This window comes from Cyprinodon tularosa, unplaced genomic scaffold (genome assembly GCF_016077235.1).
Source record: "Cyprinodon tularosa strain WSP-4 unplaced genomic scaffold, ASM1607723v1 ctg168, whole genome shotgun sequence".
NCBI classification, from domain to species: domain Eukaryota; kingdom Metazoa; phylum Chordata; class Actinopteri; order Cyprinodontiformes; family Cyprinodontidae; genus Cyprinodon; species Cyprinodon tularosa.
The window spans coordinates 810,549-837,489 of NW_024038513.1; the positions used below are offsets into that span (position 1 = coordinate 810,549).

The 26,941-nt window shown below is 42.0% G+C and overlaps 1 protein-coding gene across 1 annotated transcript; it reads right to left on the minus strand.

The window, feature by feature from the left end:
• Positions 1-3,021: 3,021 nt before the first annotated feature.
• Positions 3,022-26,495, minus strand: LOC119780941 (immunoglobulin superfamily DCC subclass member 3-like). The gene is made up of 14 exons (XM_038281196.1): positions 26,249-26,495; positions 20,150-20,455; positions 19,914-20,058; positions 19,695-19,825; positions 19,383-19,520; positions 19,138-19,296; positions 7,082-7,247; positions 6,745-6,995; positions 6,422-6,586; positions 5,649-5,837; positions 4,672-4,779; positions 4,475-4,598; positions 4,295-4,394; positions 3,022-3,981 (listed from the first exon to the last, which is right to left on the minus strand). The coding sequence occupies exons 1-14, from the start codon at positions 26,289-26,291 to the stop codon at positions 3,901-3,903; spliced, it is 2,106 nt and encodes a 701-aa protein (XP_038137124.1). The 5' UTR covers positions 26,292-26,495; the 3' UTR covers positions 3,022-3,900.
• Between the last annotated feature and the right edge of the window lie 446 nt (positions 26,496-26,941).

A 26,941-nucleotide genomic window follows, 5' to 3' on the forward strand; every position in this document is an offset into this window, starting at 1 on the left:
CGCTTAAAGCTTAATGTATTTTTTATTCTTAGTCTTCTGACAAAAATGAAACATTTTTAGGAAAAAGAATTAAGGTATATTAAAGCATTTTGTCATTGGTTCTAGCCTTCAGTCTATACTATCTCTATTGTTTAAATTCCTACAGCTGCTTCTGGCTGGAGGATCAGCAGGCACACCGAAGAGCTGTTCCTCTGACCCTGGCAATTTACATCCAGTCAGAAAACGGCTCATTTGCCCCCAACTGAAACAGCTCTCATTTACTCTAAAAATAGTTTTCTACTGAAAAACAGTCTGGACCTAAGGAAATTATTATAATATCAAATCAATAAAGATAATTTGGCAGGATTTCCTGTTCGCTGTCGATGGCAGCGAATGGAAAACTTATCTGAACTGAAAGAAAGTTCTAGAAAAAGAACGTACAGAATAATCAACAACACGCCCTCAAACGCTTTGATCTGGCTAAAACACGCAGGCATCGAGGAGCTCTGGGCAGAACACGTGACCCTGAGGACAGCGAGGAGGCGGGGTTTAGCTGATCGGGAATCCAGCATCTTAATGACTCCAGTCCATCGAGCTAAGCCATCAAAGACCAGAGGACAGCAAATGCAAAGCAAAATGAAACTAGCGGAACCTTTCAGCCACGATTCCAGCTAATGGTCTGAGTGTCTTCCATGGCATGGTCCAGGCTTATGGATAGGGTAATGTTTGTTAATAAGTTAGTTTCAAATGGGATTCAGTTTTTCCCTTAAAAGGAAAAATGCAAAAGAATCAGCCAAGGTGTTGAAGGGATCTGTTTTGGTGGCCTTAGGTAACCTTCCGTTGAAGTAATTTTGGGAAGGGGCAAAAATACTGGTTAGCTGATTGGCCTATGTTGGTGATAGACGGGCCAAATAAACCAATCAGATCAACGAAGCATATGACGTACTAACAGAGCGACGACGAAGAGGAGCCAAGTGATAGATCAAACTCTTGCCGAAACCAGTCGGGAGAAGAGCAAAAACATCTTTTCCTCTGAGAAAAGCCTCCAGAGCAGTGTTTTGCTCTTCTTTCAGTGAAGAAATACAGTGCAATTCCGATAAAACTTGCTCGATAGCCACGCTAACGCTAGTTTCATCGGCTGAAGCCGCCATGTTCTTTAGACTGAACTGTTGCGCTTCTCGTTGCGTCACACCTCAACCCGCCTCAAAGCCAACGCTGATTGGACGTTCGTTTGATGAACGGCTCCAAATTTTCTTCAACGGAGAGTAACCAGACTGATTTGCGAGTGAAACCTTGAAAGCTCGCGAGATCAGGATGGTCTCACGAGGCTAGGCCTTAGGGTCTTGTCTCTGTTATTCGCAGATGATGTAGCTCTATTGGCATCGTCTGGGTGTGATCTACAGCTCTCACTAGGGCGATTTGCAGCCGAGTGTGAAGCGGCCAGGATGAGGATTAGTGCCTCCAAATCCCAGACCAGACTCTGTTTAAGGTTTAATGGAACTGAAACCTGATCATTCTTGGTCAAAATGAATTGGCCTATGACATTCAGTTGGACTCCAGAAGACTCAGTGGTACTTGTATGGCAGAGATGGGGAATCTGGAGATAACAAGTCACCTCTATGTCATATGTTTGTTTTGCCAATCCACTGAACCAGGTGAGTCCAATCTGTAGAGTGAATTAACCTCTTCAGATTGGACTCACCTGGTTCAGTGAATGGGCAGAACAAAAACATGACATAGAGATGACTTGTTGACTCCAGATCCCCCATCTCTGTTGTATGGTGAGACGATTAATATCAGGTTATCTAGTCCTATCTGAGAGTTTATGTCCTCAGGGTCAGGGGTCAGAGGTGACTGTAAAGACTTTCAACCAAAGAAGTGAACTCACAGACTCTCTGTAGTTCTTCATACAAACATCTGAGGTAGGATGTGATGATGGAGTTTTTAGGCCAGCATATTTCCATCACTCACTCATTTGGTCATCTGAACTCATTCTGACGCTTTTTCTAACAATCTCTAAAAAAAATAGAAACTCACGTCTGCTCTCTGAGAAATGTATCCGAAGTGTAACACATCACGCCGAGAACTTATTTTGGTTTGTTTGTTCTTCAGAGTGAAAACAAACAGATTCTGGAACAGAACTTCTTCTTTGGACGCCGTTCAGCAGGTTTAGAAAATATTTGGCTGAAATTCTGCAGAAAGCTCAACAGCACCAAAACATGGCGGTAACATTTAAACATGGTGTACAAAAAGCGGCCACACCGGCCAAAATAAAACATTAAAACTTTTCATGAGGAGAAAGCTGAGAGTATCTCAAGCAGAGGCATACGCAATGTCCATGCTTTTTGTTTTCACCCTTCTGTCTCTCAGGTGACTGAACTCTGCAGCAGATCTTCTCACGTGGAGCTGAAGAATTTTCATGAACATTCCAGCTTTTCCCATTTATCCTCTAACATCATGCTCTCCAGGAAACTTCAGGACCCAAACCCTGCAGACTCATCAAGTTTCAGGCCTGAGAAAGCCTAGGATTGGCTCCAAGAATTCTGGTCTAGGTGGTTGAGGTGGATCTCTGGAAGCTACATAGACCACATTCCAAAGGGGCGTTATGTTCAGGTTACTCAAATGAAATTATGGAATCTAGACCAGGACTTCTGGAATGTAAGGTCTACTGTTTGTTCAGATCTGCAGCCTCATGATAGGTGAAGATGAATCAGTATGACTGACATTTTCTAGATCACTGTTTCAGAAGGTAAAACTCCAAAAGCCAAGACTGTCTAGTCAAGAAGGTTCTAAAATCGCTCACCATGAGTGAGACATTCTCTGGTTCTTGATTCGCCTAAAAAAACGTTTTTTCTTTAGATTTAAAATTAAAGCATGAGATGATGAGAAGAAGAGGCTGATCTGAAGCTCTGATTACTTGCAAAGAAGATTTAGGTTAGATACTAAGATCATTAGACGCTGTTAGGGTCCTATCAAAGGTCCAGATGAATTAGTTGCATTAGGTGCTTTGAAGTAGGTGAAGACTGACCAATAGTAGTTGTGTTAGATTCTAATCCTAACCTGGGGTAGGAGTTCTGGGTCTCTGAAGTAACACTGGAGAAGACGTTGATAGATGGAAACCATAATACTCTGATGGTGGAAAAAGACAAAGTTCATAGACTCCTCTTGGTAATGGTCAGACTGAGGACATCAACAGGGGAGCAATCATAACGAAGAAACTTGGACTTGGCTCCAGGGGAGCTTTTGGTTCTGAGGTAGCTTGGCCTGGTCAGCAGCAAGAGGCTAACGGTGTCGAGCCTGAGGTAGCGCTCTTTGGAGGAGAAGAGTTTGGTAAAGGGGGGAAGGGGGGCTCCAGCTGAGTTCTGCCATCCTCCGCATCCTGACATAAGGTGAATACTTCTGTCACCTTCTGACCAGATTCTATTGCATCCCTTTGGCTTTGGGCCTGAGACACCCGGCAGGTGAACTACCTGCTCTAGTGGACTCCCTGAGGACCCGGGTTCTGGTCAGCGCGGTGAAAGGCCTCATCGTATCAGAAAACTTGGCACAGTCGGTGATCGAACTAAAATAATGCAAAACTAAACGAATAATAGGGTTTGGTTTGAACAGGAAGGGACATCTGATTGCACAGAGGACGGGGTGGGTCACGTGACCCGGGTAGGCCATGAGTTTGGATCAGAGGGAAATCAGCTTTGGTTTTGGTTTGGAGTTAAGAGTGTGAATTGCATCCAGAGCAAATGGACATCTTAGCTGTAGTGCAGAGGTTTTGGAGGTGGTAAAATTTTGGTCCTCTGTGGAATCAGATGGTCTCTGGAGTTTCCTCCTCTTCATCATTATCATCTAAAAAAACAGATACTAGAAGGTAAGGCTGTCAGGAGGTGAGGAGGCCACCACAGCTGGAGATGGGGAGGGGGAGGGGATTTATCCGGTTCCTGTGCCAGGCTCGACAGGTTGAGTCGACTCGATCATGACCATCACTGGTGGAAAGCTGGAGTCACATCTCTGTAGGTGGAACAGAAGAGAAGGACATTTATCATAAAGACGGATGCTACTCCAGAGTCACTTCTACCACAGGAACCAGGTTAATTGTACATATATATAAACAAAAAAGGATAAAATAATCTGGAGGTTACTTTGTTGTGGAATACGGTTTAAATCTTGAGATCTTGGATAACCCAGAAGGTCTAGCACATTTGGAGGCCAAAGCTTCAGTCTTAAAGAATTCAGTCAGATCTGGACTGTGATTGACTGGTGCTGTTTCTTTAAGTGATGCTGAAATTATTGAGCCATCTCTTCTGGTTTTGCTGATCCCTACCTGATTCAGCTCAATGTTCTCGCCTGTGGGACTCTTGGAACCTCTGACTCCATTCAAGGTGGGTGGTGTCTCCCAGCTCGCCTCCTTCCTGCAGATAAAGCTAAACAGAAAAGGCAGATGAGGATGAAGAACATAGTGATGGTGCTGATGAGGCACCTCAAGGTATTGACGAATATTTACCTGCGTCTGTAGGCCAACAGGACAAAGAGCAGGCAGCAGAGGATGCAGGCGAGTCCACTGTGAACGCCAACCAGCAGAGTCGACATGGAAGGGTCCGACTGATCACAGTTACAGCTTTGACCAGCTAAAGGGAGACAAACCCATCCAGTTAACCTGACACTAAACAGTTCAGTGGATGAGTCCTGGAATGCTCCTACCTGAAGCAGAGGCTTCGTCCTCTGACAGAGAGACGAGGCGACGTGTAGATGGACTGTCCCCATTCCCGTTAAATGCCACCAACTGGATCTCATAAACCGCTGCCGGCTCTGCACAATGAAACATCCACACATTTGTATTTCTACCCGTATTAGGACTTTGTATTGACCACATTGTTATCTAGTATCTGCACACAGCTGATTCTTAAAACCTTAACAAAGCTGTTGTCTGAGAACTACAGTAGCAGCCATTCCAAATTTCCCTTCCCAGTCAAACGCAAGCCGAATGGCAGCCAACTTCCAGCCACTGGAGTGACCCCCTCCTCCTCCTGGGCGTGCATATTTTTGACAGAAAGAATATTTTAGTACAAACATTGATGTTTAAAATTGTAGGGGAACAGCCAAGGGCCCATCAAGGAAAGTGAGGAAATTGTGAATGGCTACTGCTGTAATGGAACACGAGTTCTGCAATTTGGAGCCAGCAACACTTGCAATTGTGTGATCAGGTGAACTGAGGGTGGGCCCTCATACTTTATACTCAGAAACCAGGTCGTCTGCATGTGAATCGTGGTTAACACACACATACCCCACCTCCTTGCGCAGAAACTCTGGTGCACCTTCTCAACATTGTAGGTGACCATTGGTCAAATCTACATCTGCTCTACAGTATGCGTATTTCCTGTTTGGTACCTAAAGGCAGAAACTGTGGCTGTAGTGCTGTTCACAACGCCTGGCACAACTTGGACACAATCCCTAGTTTGGAGGTCTGTGCAACAGTCTGTTGGTTTGTACCTGAAGCCAAAACATGCAGCACCACGCCCAGTGTTTCAGTAACACTCACGGGTGATCCAACACTCGTTGGATGAGTGGTTTTATACGGCGAACAAGCTTGTCAAACCAACACACAGACACCAACAATCCGATTGCGACAAGCTCACAGCGACGCACTGCTGCAGGAGTATAACCAGCCCTTTACTCACCTAGGTGGGAGATGGTGTGAGTATTGATGTGTCCTGGGAAGAACTCCTGTCCCTGAATGTCAGGGTTCGAGACAGCACGATACTCCAATCTAAAGCCTTCCACCTTTCCTGGCTTACTGGGCAGCTCCCAGTACACCTGCATAGCAGTCTGGTTTAGGACCTTGGTGAAGAAACTGGGAGGACTAGGAACTGTGAAAGAGGTAGAGGTCTTGGTTAGCTAACACTAAAATGAGACTTTTGTCTAGTATTGAGTGGGTGTAACTAAGGTGAGTTGGTTCACTTTAATTTGACGAAGTGTGCCTCAGGGAGTGGGTGTGTCTAAGCTGAGGTTAGTGGGCATGCCTAAGCTGAGTGGGTCTCTCTCAGGTGAATCAGTCTGCCTCAGGTGAGTGGATATGCAAGGGTAAGTGTGCAGGCCTAATTTCAGTGGGTATGTCCAGGGACTCAGGTAAGTGGGTGTATCACAGATGGATGGGCCTGTCTAAGATGAGTGGATATGCTTAGCTGGGTAGGTCTTTCTCAGGTATACTGTATGTCCAAGTTGAGTGGGCAGGCCTCAATTAAGCGGTTGTGCCACAGGTGAATGAGATTGTCTGAGATGAGGGGGCAAGGCTCGTATGAATAGGTGTTTCTTAAATGAGCAGGCCTGTGGTAGATAAATGTGTATAGGTGAAAAGGCATACCTCAGGGGAGTAAGTTTGTTTGTTTGAGTGGGCCTCATTGTGTCTAAGGTGAGTGGTTGTTCCACAGATTAGTTGGTGTATGTGCTATACCTCCTCCCAGCGTGGTGGCAGTGATGGCACTGGACTGCTGACTGCCTCCCTGAGCAGAGTACGCCTTCAGGTAGATGGAGTAGGTGGTGGCAGCCTCCAGGTTCTCGAAGGCATGTACAAAGGTGCTCTTGTCGACAGCCTCCTGTAGCTCTGCGCCATCAGGTTCTGTAGACGCAACATGAACCATATCCAGGTTGAACTTTGCTGTAGCTCCCACGTGTGCAGAGTCTGATTAAAGGTACCTCTCCTTCTTGAACAAACCCTTATCTGGAACAGAACGGACTTCCTGTTTGTTTAAGCTCTATATGGCCCTGCCCTCTTACCTCCCAGCCTCCTGATGTGTAGGACATATCCTATGATCTGCTGGCTGACGTGGGGTTCTGGCTGGTCCCAGGTGAGCTGCAGACTATTGGAACTGAGAGCCACAGCTCTGAGCCCAGTGGGGGCCTCCGGCAGCTCAGGTCCTTGGACGATGGCCAGCCGGGCGCTGGCCTGGTTGGTACCAGCGCTGTTCTCAGCGATGCACTGATAGATGGCTTCATCTTCGGGAGTTATACGGGTGATAGCCAGTGTCCTGCAGGGGGGATATAATGATGGTTAATTTGAGGGTTCTGAAGAACCAGAACCTGGCAAACAGACCTACTCAGCATGAAGTCTTACGTGTTTCCATTGGTGAGCTTGACGTTTCCGCTTGGAGTGAGCAGTTTGCCATTTTTCAACCAGATGAGGTGTGGCTCTGGGACACCAGTGGCTGTGCAGCTGAAAACTGCACTGCCCCCTGCTGGCCTGGATACAGACTGGGGCCACTGCACAAACTCAGGAGGAGCTGCAGAGCAACAGAAAGTAATGATTTAACAGGAACCAACAGGTTTAGTCTTACCTATAGGTGGCGCTGAGAGCAGATATTAAACAAATTGATGTTTAATGTCTGAATAAATGTGTCTACAGTTCAATTAAACTTGAATGCTGTACCTCAAAACATGTGGTAAATCCCACAAAACCAAATTTTAATATTTAATTTAGTTAAAAAAGGGAAACTTGCAACAATAAATGAATGATAATTTGTGAAAAGGATTGTTCAGGAGTTTGATGAAATAGTCATAAGCTGGGGACTGCAGCTGGAATATTGCTGCATCACTTAGACTTAGACAACTTTTATACAACACAAATTATTTTTGTACAGCTTTCAGACAGTGAATGAGTAGCAGCATAGTAGTGAGATCAGTGATGGGCAGTAGCACCGCTACATGTAGCGAAGCTATTAGTTTAACTACATTTTCCAGTAGCTTGACCGTAGCATCACTGCTTTATTTATCAAGTAACTTTCCAGTAGTGACGTTATTATTTTTATCAAGTAGCGACGTAGCGTCCAAAAACGCTACAAAATCCAGGGCATAACTAAGAAATAAGATGCCTTTTGTAGGGTTTTGTTTTCCCAAGAGATGTCCATTGAATGCAAACTCATAGCCATGTCTCGATGTGTAAAACACTAAACAGTACCTTTAATTTGGTTCTAATAACACCAGATTGTTTATTTTTTTGTCTACTAGTAATTACTTAAGTTTTTTTATTATGCTGATCATAAAGCAATGTTTACATAGTGTTATGTCATTGGCTGATATTAGCTTGGTACGACGTTAAGTAGCTTCTGATGTAGTTAGGCTACTTTTAACACATTAGTGTAACTTAGCTTGCTATAATTCTTTAGGTGGTAGCTTTGGTGTAGTGAAGCTTAATTTATTGTAGAGTAACTGATAGCTTAGCTCACTACACTGGACAAGTAGCTTGCCCAACACTGAGTGAGATTAACATTTCCATTCAATAAAGTCCAGAGTGATCAAATGTAAACAGTGTAGGAGAAAAAACAACAGTTCAGCAGTCTGATGGCAGTTGGGAAAAAGCTGCTGTGGAATCTGCTGGACCTGCATTGAATGCTGTGAAGTCACTTCCCAGAGGTTAGCGAGGAGAACAGTCCATGGTGGGGGAGTCACTGAAGATGTTAGGGGCTCAGGACACGCAGTGGTTTCATATCAGGAAACTATCAGATAATCCATAAAATTGATTAAATTTGCCTAACAATATGAGTCGAGATAAACAAAAAAATAGTGAAAGGTTATGCTGTCTTTGTACTTTGGTTTCACAGTTTTCTATCTAGTTACACACTTTCTGTAGTAAAATCTTTTTCTATCGGCCTAGAATCTGAATCTTGGGATTTCTCTGATTTCCTGAAACTTTGATCCCCTTTAAAAACACTGAAGCTTAATGTTTGCATGTGGGATAAATCTAAAAAAGTTCTACTTTATGAATCAATTAACCTCAATGATCTCTTAGGATCCTTGATTGTTGCGAGCTGCAGTAAGATAGTTGTAGCACCTCTTTTCATCCAGCAGGAGGCAGAACAAACACGCAGAGAAGCCGAGAGGCTCTGAGGTTTCCCACGCTGTCCTGCCAGTGAACTTATCCCCTTTCTTTCTGAACTTGAACTTCTTTGTGTCTGTGTTTAAACTCCACTTTGACCTCCTGACCCCTCCGCAGACAGACAGGTGCTGTCTCGCCTCTCGTGCTTGTTGCCACAGTAACCCAGAGACCAGGCTCACACAGGCCTGCTGAAGCCCCGCCCCATTTGGCTTTTTCATGCAAAGAAGAAGGGGGTGGGCTAATTAGCATGGACATAAGGGTGATCTATGAAGTGTGGACGACGTGTCGCACAAACTTTGACTTATAACTCATTCACAGAGAAAACGACAGAAGACAGAAGAAGAAACAGAAGAATGATGATGATGATGATGATGGTGGCAGTGGTAATGACGCATTTGGATCCATCTGGATCGTTGCAGTTGTTTGGGGCAGAAATCATCCCAGAAAAGCACCATAACATGTGAACCCAGTAAGCCCGACTGGGAGGCCTGGTCCAGTCTGTGTGAACATCTTTCTGCCCCCTGTTCTCCTTAGTTCGGACCAGCTGCTGTACGACACATTCTCCCTGTTTCTGTTCCACTTTTCTGCACAAACCCTCTTCTTCCTCACTTTACCACACAGCTAGGTGTTATTGGGCCCAATCACACTGGAAAAAGGATCTAAAAATAAGTAGAAATATCTTAAAATAAGTGTATTTACCCTAATTTGAGTAGGTAAATGAGATAGTTTGCCAATGGAATGAGTATTTTTGCTCTTCAAATAAGAAAATTAGATAAAATGCACTTGAAATAAGACGATGCAATTGTGTTTTCTTATTGTAAGTGTAAATTGTCTTGTTCCATTGGCAAAATGTCTCTTTTACCTACTAAATCCAAGAACAAATACACTTATTTTAAGAAAAAATGACTTATCTAGATTTCGATTTTTTTCCAGTGCAGATCCTGCTGGCGCCACTTTGAACAGGACTGATCTACACTGGAAAAAAATCGAAATCTATATAAGTCATTTATTCTTAAAATAAGTGCATTTGTTCTTGGATTGAGGACATAAAAGAGACATTTCGCCACTGGAACGAGACAATTTAAACTTAAAATAAGAAAAAGAACAACTGCATTGTCTTATTTAAAGTGAATATTATCTAATTATCTTATTTTAAAAGTAAAAATACTCATTCCATTGGCAAACTACCTCATTTACCTACTCAAATTAAGGGTAAATACGCTTAATTTAAGAAATATTTTACTTTTTTCTAGATGGTTTTTCCAGTGCAGTTGTTCTTTAGAGTACAGCGCAACAAACTGAAATCTAAACAAGCTATTTTTCTTGAAATACGTGAATTTCTGTGAGACACTATGCCAATGGAACAAGACAATTTACATTTAAAATAAGAAAAACATTTCCGTTGTCTAATTTCTAGTGCATATCATCTAATTATATTATTTCAAGAGTAAATATACTCAATTTATTGGCAAATCCTCTTACCTACATGCTCAAATTAAGGGTAGATACACTTAATATAAGAATATTTTCTTATTTGTAGATAGTATATGCTGTGTAACTTTACTGTTCTGACCCTGATGGACCTACTTTTGCTAAGAAGATCCACATTGCAAAAAATCTAAATCTAGATAAGTCATTTTTTCTTAAAATAAGTGCATTTGTTGTTGAATTGAGGAGCTAAAAGAGACATTCTGCCAATGGAACAAGACAATTTACACTTAAAATAAGAAAACACAATTGCATTGTCTTATTTCCAGTGTTGGGCACGTTACTTTGAAAAAGTAATTAGTTATAGTTACTAGTTACTTCTCCCAAAAAGTAACTGAGTTACTAACTGAGTTACTCCACAATAAAAGTAACTAGTTACTAGTAAAAGTAACTATTGCGTTACTTTTGCGTTTCTCGCCCCCGTAAACCTCACCACCCAGCCCCCACCTTCTCGCCGTGTGTTTCCAAAGCCAGCTGAATAGAGAGGACGACAAAGACAAGAACCTGCAGACAGTTTAGCATTTATTGCAACTCAACGTAAATGACATCAGGGGGAACGCGATGTGAAGTTTTATAACAGGACATTCAGATCTGGTGAGTATATGAAATTAATAACTGGGGATGTCTAATTCTGAAATCCTGTGTGTTTGGGTTGTTATAGATACTGCAACATCTATCTATCTATCTATCTATCTATCTATCTATCTATCTATCTATCTAGATGTATACTCTGTGTGTGACATAAAATATGGATCTCCATCCCTGCCACAAAGGCCATCAAATAATGTTTAAAATAAAAAATACAGTAGGTTGAGAAGGCAGAGCATCCATCCATCCATCCATCCATCCATCCATCCATCCATCCATCCATCCATCCATCCAGATTTCTCCCTTTCTCCATATAGGCTATCATTTCTGGCTGTTGTCAGGTTCATTTGATCGTTCACGCTCTCCATACTTCTCCTGTGGCGCGAGCACAGAGCGACTGTTGCGCGCCTTTAGCGAGCATGCGCGTTTCCTGTCGCTTGCGCGGTGACTCGTGCCGCCTGCGCTGTGTGGAGATGCAGAGGAAACCGTTATGTGATGGGGAAACGCAGCTCTACGTAACACCGGTATTTCCATGTGGAAAACGCTGTTTTGCTGCTGGAGTCATCCTCACTCTCCATCTCTCTGTGTGTGCTGTACGTTAACACCCGCCAGCAGAAACACCCACCTATTCAACTGACAGACGGATTCTCATCCTCCCCTCTCTCATGACAAGGCGCGCACCTCTGGATGACCTAAAATAAATCTTTAATATCTCTTAAACAAAAGTAGCACAAACAATATTTTTTTCTGCACAAATCTGCACTAACGTTGCACTAACCATTCAGTCTATTTGCAGAGTTTTTTGACGTGGGTGGGGTGTCAGCTTCACGCAGCTGCGCACGAGTCCTATCATGAAAAAAGGTTCATTGCGCGACCTAAGTAACGCGCAGTAACGGGGTGCCTGCAATGGTAACTGCGTTATAGTTACAGTCAAAGTAATTAGTTAGATTACTCGTTACTAAAACAAGGTAACGGCGTTAGTAACGCCGTTACTTTCAACGCCGTTAGTCCCATCACTGCTTATTTCAAGTGCATATTACCTAATTATCTTATTTTAAGACTAAAAATACTCAGTCCATTGGCAAACTATCTCATTTACCTGCTCAAATTAAGGGTAAATTCACTTAATTTAAGAAATTTTTTACTTATTTCTAGATCGTTTTTGCAGTGCAGTTCTCTAATCTCTGTTTGAACAGGACTGATTTACTTGGTTGTTCTTCACTGGAAAACATCGATATCTAGAGAAGGCAGTTTTTCTTAAAATAAGTGCATTTGTTCTTGGGTTGAGAAGGTAAAAGAGACATTTTGCCAATGGATCAAATTTACAATTAAAATATGAAAACAATTGCATTGTCTTATTTCAAGTGCATATTATCCAATTTTATTATTTCAGGAGTAAATCTACTCAATCCATTGGCAAACTATCGTATTTACCTACTCAAATTAAGGCTAAAAACACTTAATATAAGACATTTTTACTGATGTGTAGATCGTATATGCAGCATAAACTGGAAAACAATCTAAAAATTAGCAGAAATGTCTTAAATTAAGTGTATTTAGTCCTAATTTCATTATGTAATTTTCCAATTTGCCAATGGAATGCGTATTTTTATTCTTAAAAATAGATATTTAGATAATAATCAATTGAAATAAGACAATGCAATTGGGTTTTCTTATTTTAAATGTAAATTGTCTTTTTCCATTGGCAACTTGTCAAACTTACCTCCTCAATTGAAGAACAAATGCACTTATTTAAAGAAAAAATAATGACTTATCTAGATTTTTTTAGATTTTTTCCAGTGTATAACTTTATTATTCTGACGCTGATGGACCTGCTTTTGCCTAGAAGGTTCCGGTTCTCTAATCTCTGTAGATACGGTCCAGTGCCTCACCTGGTTTCTCTCTGACTTCAGTATTAGAGGGTTTTTCCTCACATTAGATAGTCTGTTGTGGAAAAACTAAAACTTTATGCTGGTTTTACTTTATTCTCCTTGTGAAAGCAAATATCTGAGTCGTGTTTCGGAAACCCAGACGGAGCGAGTTCTGCTGAGAACTCCACCAGACAGACGGAGCTTCGGTGGGAACAAAGTCCTCATTGTGGAGTTAGACTCTTCTCATGCTAATCAATATTCTAATGAGACACACCCCCACACAATGAGGCTGCCTGACCTCTGACCCCACCACCCCCTCCCTGACATCTGACTGAGCCCCAGCTGAGTGGAGCAAACAAACACACCCTCACCCACCCGTGGAAGACCTAAAAACAACCAGCGGTGCACAGAACCTCTAATGGATCAGTGATTTACTGATCTCTGTCACCTGGACCTGGACCTGGACCTGGACCTGGAGCTACAGGAGCAGGATTGAACCACCTGAACCTGAAGCAGGCAGTAAACAGTAAATATGGAGATCTGCAGCTCTTCATCCTCTTTGTTCTCCCTGACACGTGCACAAAGACGTGCACCGTCACACGCTCCCAGAGAGGGTCATAGGTCGACAGCAGGGAGGCCTCCAGACTGAGATGTTGGACTTGATGAGTTCAAGTTCAGCAGACAGATGGAAACGTGGATGTTCAATCAGCCTCAGCTCCTGAAAGCTGATCTGTCCCAAAAAACAGAACCTTCCTTGTTTAACCCAAAGTGGGCTAAACCCTGGAGAGGTGGCGGAACTCGACGCCGTATTGGCTCGTCCTTGTTGCTCATATAAAAATGAACCTCCTACCTAGGTATGGTGTACATTTTAGAACATCCTCAGGTCTCAGAATATATCAGTTTTCAGATCTCAGTCTTAACCTAAAAATATGGAACATACTGACTCATTTGGGTCAACGGTGGACAACAGTGGTAAAAATTGTGATTTAGGGTCAGTGTTGGGCACGTTACTTTGAAAAAGTAATTAGTTATAGTTACTAGTTACTTCTCCCAAAAAGTAACTGAGTTACTAACTGAGTTACTCCACAATAAAAGTAACTAGTTACTAGTAAAAGTAACTATTGCGTTACTTTTGCGTTTCTCGCCCCCGTAAACCTCACCACCCAGCCCCCACCTTCTCGCCGTGTGTTTCCAAAGCCAGCTGAATAGAGAGGACGACAAAGACAAGAACCTGCAGACAGTTTAGCATTTATTGCAACTCAACGTAAATGACATCAGGGGGAACGCGATGTGAAGTTTTATAACAGGACATTCAGATCTGGTGAGTATATGAAATTAATAACTGGGGATGTCTAATTCTGAAATCCTGTGTGTTTGGGTTGTTATAGATACTGCAACATCTATCTATCTATCTATCTATCTATCTATCTATCTATCTATCTATCTATCTATCTATCTATCTATCTATCTATCTATCTAGATGTATACTCTGTGTGTGACATAAAATATGGATCTCCATCCCTGCCACAAAGGCCATCAAATAATGTTTAAAATAAAAAATACAGTAGGTTGAGAAGGCAGAGCATCCATCCATCCATCCATCCATCCATCCATCCATCCATCCATCCATCCATCCAGATTTCTCCCTTTCTCCATATAGGCTATCATTTCTGGCTGTTGTCAGGTTCATTTGATCGTTCACGCTCTCCATACTTCTCCTGTGGCGCGAGCACAGAGCGACTGTTGCGCGCCTTTAGCGAGCATGCGCGTTTCCTGTCGCTTGCGCGGTGACTCGTGCCGCCTGCGCTGTGTGGAGATGCAGAGGAAACCGTTATGTGATGGGGAAACGCAGCTCTACGTAACACCGGTATTTCCATGTGGAAAACGCTGTTTTGCTGCTGGAGTCATCCTCACTCTCCATCTCTCTGTGTGTGCTGTACGTTAACACCCGCCAGCAGAAACACCCACCTATTCAACTGACAGACGGATTCTCATCCTCCCCTCTCTCATGACAAGGCGCGCACCTCTGGATGACCTAAAATAAATCTTTAATATCTCTTAAACAAAAGTAGCACAAACAATATTTTTTTCTGCACAAATCTGCACTAACGTTGCACTAACCATTCAGTCTATTTGCAGAGTTTTTTGACGTGGGTGGGGTGTCAGCTTCACGCAGCTGCGCACGAGTCCTATCATGAAAAAAGGTTCATTGCGCGACCTAAGTAACGCGCAGTAACGGGGTGCCTGCAATGGTAACTGCGTTATAGTTACAGTCAAAGTAATTAGTTAGATTACTCGTTACTAAAACAAGGTAACGGCGTTAGTAACGCCGTTACTTTCAACGCCGTTAGTCCCATCACTGTTTAGGGTTAGACTGCTGGAGGACATAGGGACGCCTTTTTCATCATTCTGGTTCATTCTATCTCTATTCTCCCACTCTGCAGAATCTGTTAGTTCAATCTCTAACGTTCTGCTCTCTCTGCTTTTTCTCATAGTAGCTTCATCTGGTCTGTTCCTGTTTGGCTGTGACTCCATCCTGGAGAGAAATATCAGCTGTGCTGCTGCCATCAACACCTTTGTTTCTAGATGTTGGAGCTTGGCCTGTTTTTCAGTGTAGTCCTGTTTCTCTGACCGTCACTAACTGGATGGGAAATCTAACATGGGAGCTGGCTCGAAGCTCGTCTGCCTGGCTGCGTGTTTCCTGGACTGGGCCGCCTTTAACAGTTGCCTTTTGTATCTATGCTTCTTTTTCTATGTCTGCTTCTGTCTCCTTGAACCCCAGTTGGCCTCAGCAGATGGCCGCTCAAACTGAGCCTGGTTCTGCTGGAGGTTTCTTCCTGTTCAAAGGGAGTTTTACCTCTCCACTGTCGCTACAAGCATGCTTAGTGTGAGGGATTGCTAGAGTCAATGAGTCGATGCAATCTACTGGTTTTCCTTAGATAGAAAACTTTGAATCGATCTGACTGGATGATCTGGTGAACTGGAAAGTGCCTTGAGATGACATGATGTGAATTGGAGCTATAGAAATAAACTGAACAGAATTTATTTAAAAATGAAATTATTACACTTCTGTGGCCAAAAAGAAACTTTGAATATGTTTTTAATGTATAGAGCTTTGCAGAGGTGGTTTAGTTTGTTTATCTGTCAGAGGGACGGCCTCATCTAAAAAAAGCTACACTGTGTTTCCTCAAAGGGGGGGCTTCCCCCTCCCAGACATTAGACCGTATCAACTCAGCTCCCAAATAAGAGCATCTGCCGCCTTAGTGGAGAAACATGTTTCTCTCTGACATGATATATATATATAGAGCTCTGTGTCTAATTTCCACTGTTCTATTTTTGGTAAAAACTGATGTCTTCGACATCATCTACTGCAAAAGCTTGGCTAATAATTCAAAACCTGTGTGCAGGTCTCAGTTAACATCTCCTTTTGCTCTGTTATATGATAATGACATTTTCCTGCATCTTGCTTTCGAGCCAAGGCAGCAAAGGGTTTCTCTACCCTTTCTAATTTAATCTAGGGCTCAAACTTGATGATTCAGCTGAATAATATGATATGAAAAGAAAACAACTATTCTTAAAGTTTTTATCACTTGGAAATCCGACTCTTTCACGTTTAAGTGTTGGTGTCGTGCTTCAATTAAAACCTGCAGGAAAATCCGAAGTGGGAATGTGAATTGCTTTTTTCCCCCTATAGTTTCCAAAATGTTAGAGTTAAAAAACAATCCACTGGACTTTGCATTCCAAGTTTAGAGACGTTTTCCTCCCTCTGTTTAAGGTTGGTTTTTCTCTTTAAACATAACTCTTTAAAAAAATAACCCCTATAAATTATTTATTCAAACTAGGAAAACCAACAAGAGAGCGATTTGGTCCTCCCCCTTTATTGACATCATTCCTAGAAGGATGCTAACATTAGCCTGCCTTGCTGGCAAAACTCCCATCTCTGTTCCACCAATCAGGACTCACCTGCACACTGCTAAAACGATCTAGAAATAAGTCAAAATGTCTTAAATTAAGTGTAATTACCATTGATTTGAGTAGGTTAATAAGATGGTCTGTCAATGGAATGAGGATTTTTACTCTTAAAATAAGGTAATTAGATAATATACACTTGAAATAAGATTCAATTTTCAATTCAATTCAGTTTATTTCTATAGCGCCAATTCACAACACAAGTCATCTCAGGTCACTTTCCAGTTCACCCAGATCATCCAGTCAGATTGATTCAAAGTTTTCTATCCAAGGAAAATCAGTCAATTGCATCGACTCATTGACTCAAATACAATCCCTCACACTAAGCATGCTTGTAGCGACAGTGGAGAGGAAAAACTCCCTTTAAACAAGAAGAAACCTCCAGCAGAACCAGGCTCAGTGTGAGCGGCCATCTGCTGAGGCCGACAAATAAGACAATTGATTAGTTTTTTTTTCTTATTTCAAATGTAAATGTTCTTGGTGCTCCCATATTCCATTGGCAAAGTGTCTCACTTACCTCCTCAATACAAGAAAAAAACACACTTATCTTAAGAAAAAATTACTTATCTAGATTTAAATTTCCAGTGCAGGGACTCACCTGCAGGCAGTTGGTTAGTGTTGCTGCTTCTGTAACTTTTTACTTATTTGTCAACAACCAGGAAAAGATGTTAAATGAACCATGGCTAACAGCAAATGTGGCAAAAGTTACATCCACATGAGAAAAATACATGTAAGTTAAATTTTCATTATACCCGTGCAAGAGAAAAAAGGACATGAAAAGGGGTTCAAAGGAGCTTCATTTAATAATTTTCTCATAAAAGGTATTTAATATGAATGTGAAAACAGTTTCAGATGGATGGGATTAGTGAAAGGCCAGATGAAGATTCATTTAAAGCAACACTGTGACTTTAAAGTCCCTTTAACGCGACCCTTTTGAAACCGTGCCGAGATCATCCGATCGGAGCATGGTAACCGAGATAACTGTTGAGTGTAAATGGCATGCAAAACTGAACCAGACCGTGCCAGAATCAACCGAACTGCGCTAACTCCATCAGTAGGGCTCGGCACTGTTCAGTTCTGGCTCGGTTCCTGAGCAGACCGCTTCATCTCCTTACAGTCAGCCTCCGTAATCATTACATTTCCGACATTCCTTAAAATCCTAGCTTCCCTACCGTGCCACACGATTTCCAGTAATGATTCTGCTTAGCAGTGTGATGAACCTCAACGTCTGTCGGTGTTTCCTGTGTCTGTAAACCACTTCCCAAAGGCCGACTCCGTCAAGTAAATTCACCAAAGGCTGCCTTCTTGTCCTGACTCTCTGCAAACTTCCTGAATGTTACGCGTGCCACCATGTTAATTTGCTTACCTCTAGAGAGCTGTAGTACCATAGATCGCCACTAGGAGGTGCGAAACCGCGCTACTGTGATGTGTAAATGGTCGTAAAGAATCAAGATAGGCATAACCTGACTCCGGATGGATATGCGGAGCAAATACATCTGGAAACCTTCCGTTGAAGAAATTTTGGGAAGGGGCGAAAATACTGGTTAGCTGATTGATCTATGTTGGTGATAGACGGGCCAAATAAACCAATGAGATCAACGAAGCATATTACGTACTAACAGAGCGACGACGAAGAGGAGCCAATTGATGGATCAAACTCTTGCTGAAACCAGTCGGGAGAAGAGCAAAAACGTCTTTTCCTCTGAGAAAAGCCTCCAGAGCAGTGTTTTGCTCTTCTTTCAGTGAAGAAATACTCTGTAATTCCCATAAAACTTGCTCGATAGCCACGCTAACGCTAGTTTCATTGGCTGAAGCCGCCATGTTCTTTAGACTGAACTGTCGCGCTTCTCGTTGCGTCACACCTCAACCCGCCTCAAAGCCAACGCTGATTGGACGTTCGTTTGGTGAACGGCTCCAAATTTTCTTTAACGGAGAGTCTCCAGACTGATCTGCGAGTGAAACCTTGAAAGCTCGCGAGATCAGGATGGTCTCACGAGGCTAAGCTCAGCATTGATCGGTTTTCACAGGGTAGTGTAAATGGGGTTATAGCTGCTAGATGCATTTAGACATGTAACTGCCAGGTTTAGGTCCCGTCTAGGTTCCATCATTAAGAAAACAGCAAAAAATTCCTCAAATTGGTTCATTTATTCAATTCGTTTCGACCATGTCGCCCTGCAATTACATTATACCCCACATAGGGGGCGCACCACTCAGTTTGTGAACCACCGCTATTATGTATGAGTTTTACTTCAAACCTTCTTATTGTTATTCTGATTATAAAAATATTGACCTGTTTAGTTTTTAAACACTTTTGCTGTAAATTAGAAGAAATTAACGACACTAATTAAAATGTAGACAAATTTGTTCTTTGTTGTTGTTTACCTTGAACTACGAGCCGTCCCAGCGCAGTTCTCCTGGACCTGCTGCCCGGCCGGTTGGCTGAGCAGACATACACTCCTGAGTGCTGCAGCGTGGCGTCAGATATCATCAGGTTGCCTGTTCCCAGAACCTGGACCCCCTCCACCCCAATGGACCGGCCATCTGTACAGGACAGGACACGTAAGAACCGGTGGTCAGTGCGGATCAGTTGACCCGTTAACGATGCAGAGTGATGATGATGCTGTTACCTAGGCGACTCCAGGATACAATGGGGCGAGGGTTCCCTGTTGCAATGCATTCCAAGATGGCGGTCTGATGGACGTTGATGGTGAGGTTCTGAGGTCCTGAAAGGATGACGGGCTCCTTGTAGACCCTGGATCCTGCAACTACAGTCATAAAAAAACACAAAAAAAATGGATTGGTTGGCATTCACATCACAACTGAAATCCAGAGCTTTTTAACTCAGAGTTTGATCAGACATTTTGGGTTTTTAACCCTCAGTTTGGTTTAACCCTTGACCCTTGGGGTTAGGAGGTTTCTCTCCCTGGTTGTGGTTTTACCATTGATGGATAGCTGCGCCTCATTGCTGTAGCGTGTGTTGGCAATGTTTGAGGCGACGCAGCGGAACAAGCCGCTGTCGGAGCGCTGAACGCCGGTGATCTGCAGAACGCCGTTGGGGAGCAGAGTGTACCTGCAGACAAGGTCGAGAGTGAGAATCTGAGGATACATGTATGTCCTGATATATAAACACGGTGTGGGCATCGGCAGGTGAGGGTCACCTGGGGTCAGCTGTGCTCAGCGGGCGTCGGTCTCTCTGCCAGGTGATGTTGGCCTCAGGGATCCCGTTCACCTGGCAGCTGAGTCTGGCCACACCGCCTACATCTACAGCCAGGGACTGTGGATGGGTCAGGAACTTCGGGAGAGCTGCGGGAAAGGAGACGGGTCAGTTTGCTGTGTGGGGCGTTCAGTGACCATCCACGGATCTCTGTTTAGGCGACATGATGCTGTGACTCACAGGCTAGTTGGACTCGAGCCTTACGGCTGATCAGCAACCCGTAGCGGTTCTCTGCCGCGCAGTCGTACTCTCCTGCATCCGTCTCGTTGCTCTCACGTCTCTTGGAGAAGTTCCTGATGAGCAGCGTGCCGTTCTTCAGCACTGTCGCCCGTACGCCTGTCACTATGGGAACGCCGTTATGTCTCCAGGTGATGCTGATAGGCCCCTCCCCCTCCACTTGGCAGTGCAGCATCAAGGGGCGGTCCCTGACTGCGATTACATCCCTCGGTTCGGTCAGAAAGGCAAGCTCCAGGGCTCCGAGCACACCTGAAGGGAGGCAGGTAGGTCAGAACCTTAGTTGGTAGCAATTCAATTAAGTTTATTTCTATAGCGCCAATTCACAAAACGTCTAAAGAAAACCAGTTGATTGCATCGACTTATTGACTCGAAGGAAATCCCTCACTCTAAGCAGGCTTATAGCGACAGTAGAAAGGAAAAACTCCCTTTTAATAGGAAGAAACCTCCAGCAGTCAAAACTCAGGTCAAAAGTTTAACCCACAAACCTTATTCAGGTAGGCAGCTTAAAACATGCGTTATACTCACCGAAAGGATGGATGATGATGACGATGATGATGATGATGAAGATGATGGTGATGATGATGATGATGATAATGATGATGATGATGATGATGATGATGATGATGATGATGATGATGATGATGATGATGTCAGGATTTCTGGGCACATTCAGGTCACATCTGCAGTCAGTACTCTGCATAAAAACTTGACACTTTCGATCAGAGCAAAACATGGCTTCCAGCTTAGACCTCCTGTCATGTGACCAACCTACCTGGTGTGACGTCACAGCGCCACCTAGGGGTTCGGAAGATGTTAGAGTTCGGAGATTTCTTTCCAGTCTGATTGTTGGTTTGCATTTCTTTGGTTCATTTTCTGCCTCACTGATAAACTTTATCATCCGGTTCTACAGACCTTTCCTCCTCATCATGGATCTATTTAATGTTTCATTCCACTGTCAGCGCTTCATTGATTGGCTGTTTCTAGGAAAAGGGTTGATTTACGAAGAACGACCAAATATGGATAAAAGATGGAGGAGAAAGCAGGAAAAACGATCTACAAATAAGTAAAAATGTCTTAAATTTAGTGTATTTACCCTTAATTTGAGCAGGTAAATGAGATAGTTGAGTATTTATACTCTTAAAATATGATAATTAGATAAAATGCACTTGAAATAAGACAATGCAATTGTGTTTTCTTATTTTAAGTGTAAATTGTCTTGTTCTATTGGCAAATTGTCTCTTTTACCTCCTCAATCCACTAACAAATGCACATATTATAAGTAAAAATGGCTTATCTAGATTTTGATATTTTCCAGTGAACCTGCTGCTGGAGCAGCTGGTGGAGGAGAATAGAGGAGCTGAAGGTAAACTTGGTTCTCTCTGCTTTTAGAAAAAGCCTGGAATGGACCGGAGTTATTGGACTGTATCTGGTATATTGATTTTATTCTTTTTCAAATTATTTTAAAACATTTATTATTGAGAATAATTTTTATTATTTTTAGTACTTAATTGTTTCTTATTTATTTATCCTCAATAAAACCATGTTACTAGAGGTGAACGTTAAACCTGCCTGGCTGCTGAAACTAAATAATTTCCCCCTGATGATGATGAAGTTCATCTTATCTCCATATTAATAATTACGTGATTGTTTCACAACTTTCTGTCCTCTTTTTCTCCTCTATGTAGCTGCACTGGAAAAACGATCTAGAAATAAGTAAACATTTCTTAAATTAAGTGTATTTACCCTTAATTTAAGTAGGTAAATGAGATAGTTTGCCAATGGAATGAGTATTTTTACTCTTAAAATAAGATAATTAGATAATATTCACTTGAAATAAGAAAATTCAATTGTGTTTTCTTATTTTAAATCTAAATTGTCTTGTTCCATTGGCAAAATGTCTCTTTTATCTCCTCAATTCAAGAACAAATGCACTTATTTTAAGAAAAAATTACTTATCAAGATTTAGATTTTTTGCAGTGTGGTGGATCAGCCAATCAGCTGTCTCTGTTTCCTTCATCCTCTCACTAAGGTTCCTCCTCACTCCTCTTAAGGTTTGTTCTCTTTAGGAACTCAGAGGGGAAAATCTTAAAAAAATGGTGGAATTATGAACATTTTTATCAACTTGACGTCATTAAATGCTGCTTTCAGTCGGAGGTTCTTGGTGAAAACTGGCCCAGAACCATAAACAATCCTTGCAGCAGTGAGTTTATTGACACCAGAAGGTGCTCAGTCACCTCTCCGGTTCTGATTGGATCAGTCGTAACTATTTTCCTCGGGTTCAAGAAGAAGAACCTTCGACCTCATCCTGTCCGCCCCTCTGTTCGGATCTGTGTTTCGGTTCTGATTATTGCTGCAGAAGCAATGAGATGTTCACAGACAGCAGAGCGGACCTGAGTCTGGCGGGTCGGGTCCTTCTGCACTTGAACTCTGTAGAGGTTTGACTGACGTGTCCTGAAGCCCCGCCCCCTTCCTCACTTGATATCGATGAGTCTGCAAACATCGGACTCAAAGGCTCTGTGTTTGAGCTTTTTTGTTTCTGATGTTTTCTCCTCTCAGGAGGACCTGGAAGTTTAATGGTTCTGTCACCTTTGGGTCCAATCCAGTGAGGGAAGCAGAACTTTCAGGCCTCACCTTCCTTCCATCCATCTCTCTATTTTATATTCCATCTGACAGTCCCCCCCCCCCCCACATCAGTGAGCCGTGATGTCAGCGCACCCCCCCTGACCCCTGACACCTCCATAGATCCTCAGGAACCTCCCCCAACATCCTCAGCATGAAAGAAAACAACAGACCCTCCAGACACAACAGCCAACCCCCCCCAAACAAACACTCTAAAGGCAGCAGCTGTTGGACCCCCCCAGACCCCTCCAGAATCCCCACAAGAACCCCCTAGACCTTCAGCTGCTCCTCAGACTTTTGTTTCTCCAAACAAATGTTCATCATTCATCAGACTGAAGTTCATGGTCAGGAAGCCTGATCCCAGATCAGAGACCGAACCCGGAGCCAAAGCAGAACCAAATGGCTCCAGAACCTTCCAGCTTCAGGTTATGTTTCACTGCTGGTTTTAGGTTCTGGTTCTGAAAGGACCTGATTCAGAGGAAAGAAAAAGCTCCAGAACAGGTTCTGCTGATGAACCGGTTGGACTTTGGGTCACAGCAACGTCTAATGATTCAGAACCCATGGTTCTGCTTCCTTTCAGTACTTCTGATCATAGTGGATCATTATGGACCAGAACCGTCCAACTGTCCTTTTTTTGGGGGGGGAATAAAGTGTGAAATCAGAAGTTCTGGTAAGATTGAGCCCAGAAGGGTTTGGACCTGAACCACCTTCAGCCTCGCGCTGGAATCAGCAGATCAATCCTCCGCTGTTCAGTTTCATCTGATGTTGGTCAGAACCTGATAAACATCTGAAGGTTCTGGTCCAAAGAGCTGAGAGGAAAGATGGGTGAGCAGAACCTCAGGTCCCCCCCCCCCATCGACAGTCAGGGTTCAGGGGTGATGATACCCCCTCCCACCCATCGTCTCTGAACATGAACTTCACTCCCCCACAATAAATCCTTCAGGACCGAAACCCTGGGAACCAGACAGAGACCCCCCCCCCACCCCAAAAATGGAGGACAGATGTCACCCAGACTGCCTGTCTGCTCCCAAAGCGTGTCACTTCCTGTTCACCTGCAGGAAAACACCTGAGCGTCTCAGGTTGGACCTACAGAGCTTTTCACACCTCAGTCACTCTTTCACCGCATTTATTCACACGTTCACTGATGGAGCCGCGCCGCGCCGCGCCGCGCCGCGCCGCGCCGCCAACAGCCAGCAAGTTAGAGCTAATCTGGGTCGGTTCCACCACACTGGAAAAAATAACTAATTTTTTATCAAAATAAGTGCATTTCTTCTTGGATTAAGGAGTTAAAAGAAACATTTTGCCAATGAAATAAGAAAATTTACACTTAAAATAAGAAAACCCCCATGGCATTGTCTTATTTAGAGTGCATATTATCTAATTATCTTATTTTAAGAGTAAAAAACTAATTCCATTGTCAAACTGTCTCATTTATCTACTCAAATTAAGGGTAAATACACTTAATTTAAGATAATTTTAACTTATTTCTAGTTTATGTTTTCCAGTGTGAAGAAGTCCACTGCAAAAACTATCTAGAAATAAGTAAAAATTTCCTAAATTAAGTGAATTTACCTTTAATTTGAGTCGGTAAATGAGACAGTTTGCCAATGGAATGAGTTTTTTTACTCTTAAAATAAGATAATTAGATAATATGCACTTGAAATAAGACAATGCCATGGGGGTTTTCTTATTTTAAGTGTAAATTTTCTTATTTCATTGGCAGAATGTCTCTTTTACCTCCTCAATTCAAGAACAAATGCATTTATTTTAAGAAAAAAATTACTTATCTAGATTTAGATTTTTTGCAGTGTCCACATTATAATTATAAAATGAAATGATGAAAATTAAAACAAAAAAGGTAAATAAAGACATTCTGGTTCTGATAAAACCCCATTTGTTAGAAAAGCCGAATGTTTCAGTAAATATGAACCTTTAAGCAGGTTTTAAACATGGTTTCATTCAATCCATATTTGTTTTATTTCTTCTTTTAGTCATTTGCATGTGATATCTTAATTAAAAAACAAAATGGAAAAACCACAAAACAGAAAAAAAAACGTCCATCAGGAATAATAATCTAAATAATGAATTAACGGCCTGCTTCATAGAGCATCTAAAATCAATAATATAAACAAAATTACAAGGAAAAACCACTAAAATGATTTCTACACTGCAAAAAATCTAAATCTAGATAAGTCATTTTTTTCTTAAAATAAGTGCATCTGTTCTTGAATTGAGGAGGTAAAAGAGCCATTTTGCCAATTGAACAAGACAATTAACACTTAAAATATGAAAACACAATTGGATTGTCTTATTTCAAGTGCATATTATCTAATTATCTTATTTTAAGAGTATAAATACTCAACTATCTCATTAACCTCCTCAAATTAAGGGTTAATACACTTAATTCAAGATCTTTTTACTTATTTTTAGATCGTTTTTGCAGTGTACTGCAGCAAAATAATATTACTTAACAAGATTTCTTGCTTTAAGATGTTTAAATCTAGAAACAAGCAGGTTTCACATTTATATTCGATATTATACTTTTAACAAAGTAATTTATTTGACTATTCTCAGTATAAGTTTTATTTTATCTTGTAAAGAAACAAATAATTTCCAGTTGAATGATGGATTTAAATCACTTTTCTATAACATTCTGAGTTACTGAATATGACTGCAAATGATGAAGATGAATGTAAAAGATGATGGAGGGAAGATCTAAACCAGATGAGGAAATAAAAAAGGAATCAGAACCTGATGTTCCACATTTTCACTGTTAGAACCCCAAAATGCGAAAATTGATTTAAAAAGAACAAAAATGTCTTAAAAGGAGTTTACTTGGCCTTAATTTAAGGTCAATAACCAAAATTCCCAAATGGAATGAGTAGTTCTAACCTTAAAGTAAAATTATTTGATATAATGCAGTTATATCTGATTTTTTTTGTTTTTTACTTTAAATATAATCTATCAACTGTCTAAACCTTTAGGAAATACTTATTTCAAAAAGATTGAACACACTGGAAAAACAATCTAGACATACGGTAAGTAAAAACTTCTTAAATTAAGTGTATTTACCCTTAATTTGAGCAGGTAAATAAGCTAGTTTGCCAAAGGAATGAATATTTTTAGTCTTAAAATAAGATAATTAGATAATATGCACTTGAAATGAGACAATGCAATTGTGTTTTCTTATTTTAAGTGTAAATTGTCTTTTCATTGGCAAAGTGTATCTTTTACCTCCTCAATCCAAAAACAAATGCACTTATTTTAGGAAAAAATGACTTATCTAGGTTTTGATTTTTTCCAGTGTAAGTATCTTTCATTTTTTGCAGTGCATTTAACTGTCAGGTCCTTTAAACATCCAAACTAAAGCCTTCTGCTGTCGGATTGCTTCATGTTCATCAGCAGAATAACTTAGAGTCTGACCTGAGCAGCAGAGTCCCTGCAGCAGCAGCATCAGCATCTCCATCAGGGTCCAGATTTAATCCCAAAGATCCAGAACATCCAGAGTCCCAATCAGGCTGCCTCTGTCGCTCCCAGAGTTGCCTTCACTTCTGCTTCACTTTCTCTTTGACTTTTCCGTCTTTCTGCTCCACCTTCGGAGCCTCGGAGCGGCAGAAACTCCACAGATGCTGCACAGACTGAAGTCTCACTCCACACTGAATCAGAACCCTACGGGCCATATGGGTGGGGTGTCTGCAAGGGGGAGGGGCCAGGAGGTGACTTTGACCCTGAGGGGGGGAGGTGGGGTCAGAGGTCAGAGCGAAGCTGCTGGGTTAGAACGAGCTGATGGGGGAGGAAGAGGGAGAGGAGGAGAGAAAAGATGGATTCTGTAATTTTTGAATATTTAATTTCCTGTTTTTTAAGGTTTATAACTAAATGTAGAATCAGACCAGGAGGAGGAGATGATGAAGGGATGCAGGATTCACACCTTCCTCTGAGACGGTGACGTCAGATTTGCTTTTATCCTTTTAGTTTTGCATGAAAAATACACTTTAAACTACCTCAACGGCCATGTACAAAAAAACAACTTAAGGTGAGGTCGTTATTTGCTTAAAAAAACACCAAAAAAACAAGTAATTAAATAATTTTTTTGGCACATGACTTAAGGGATACACA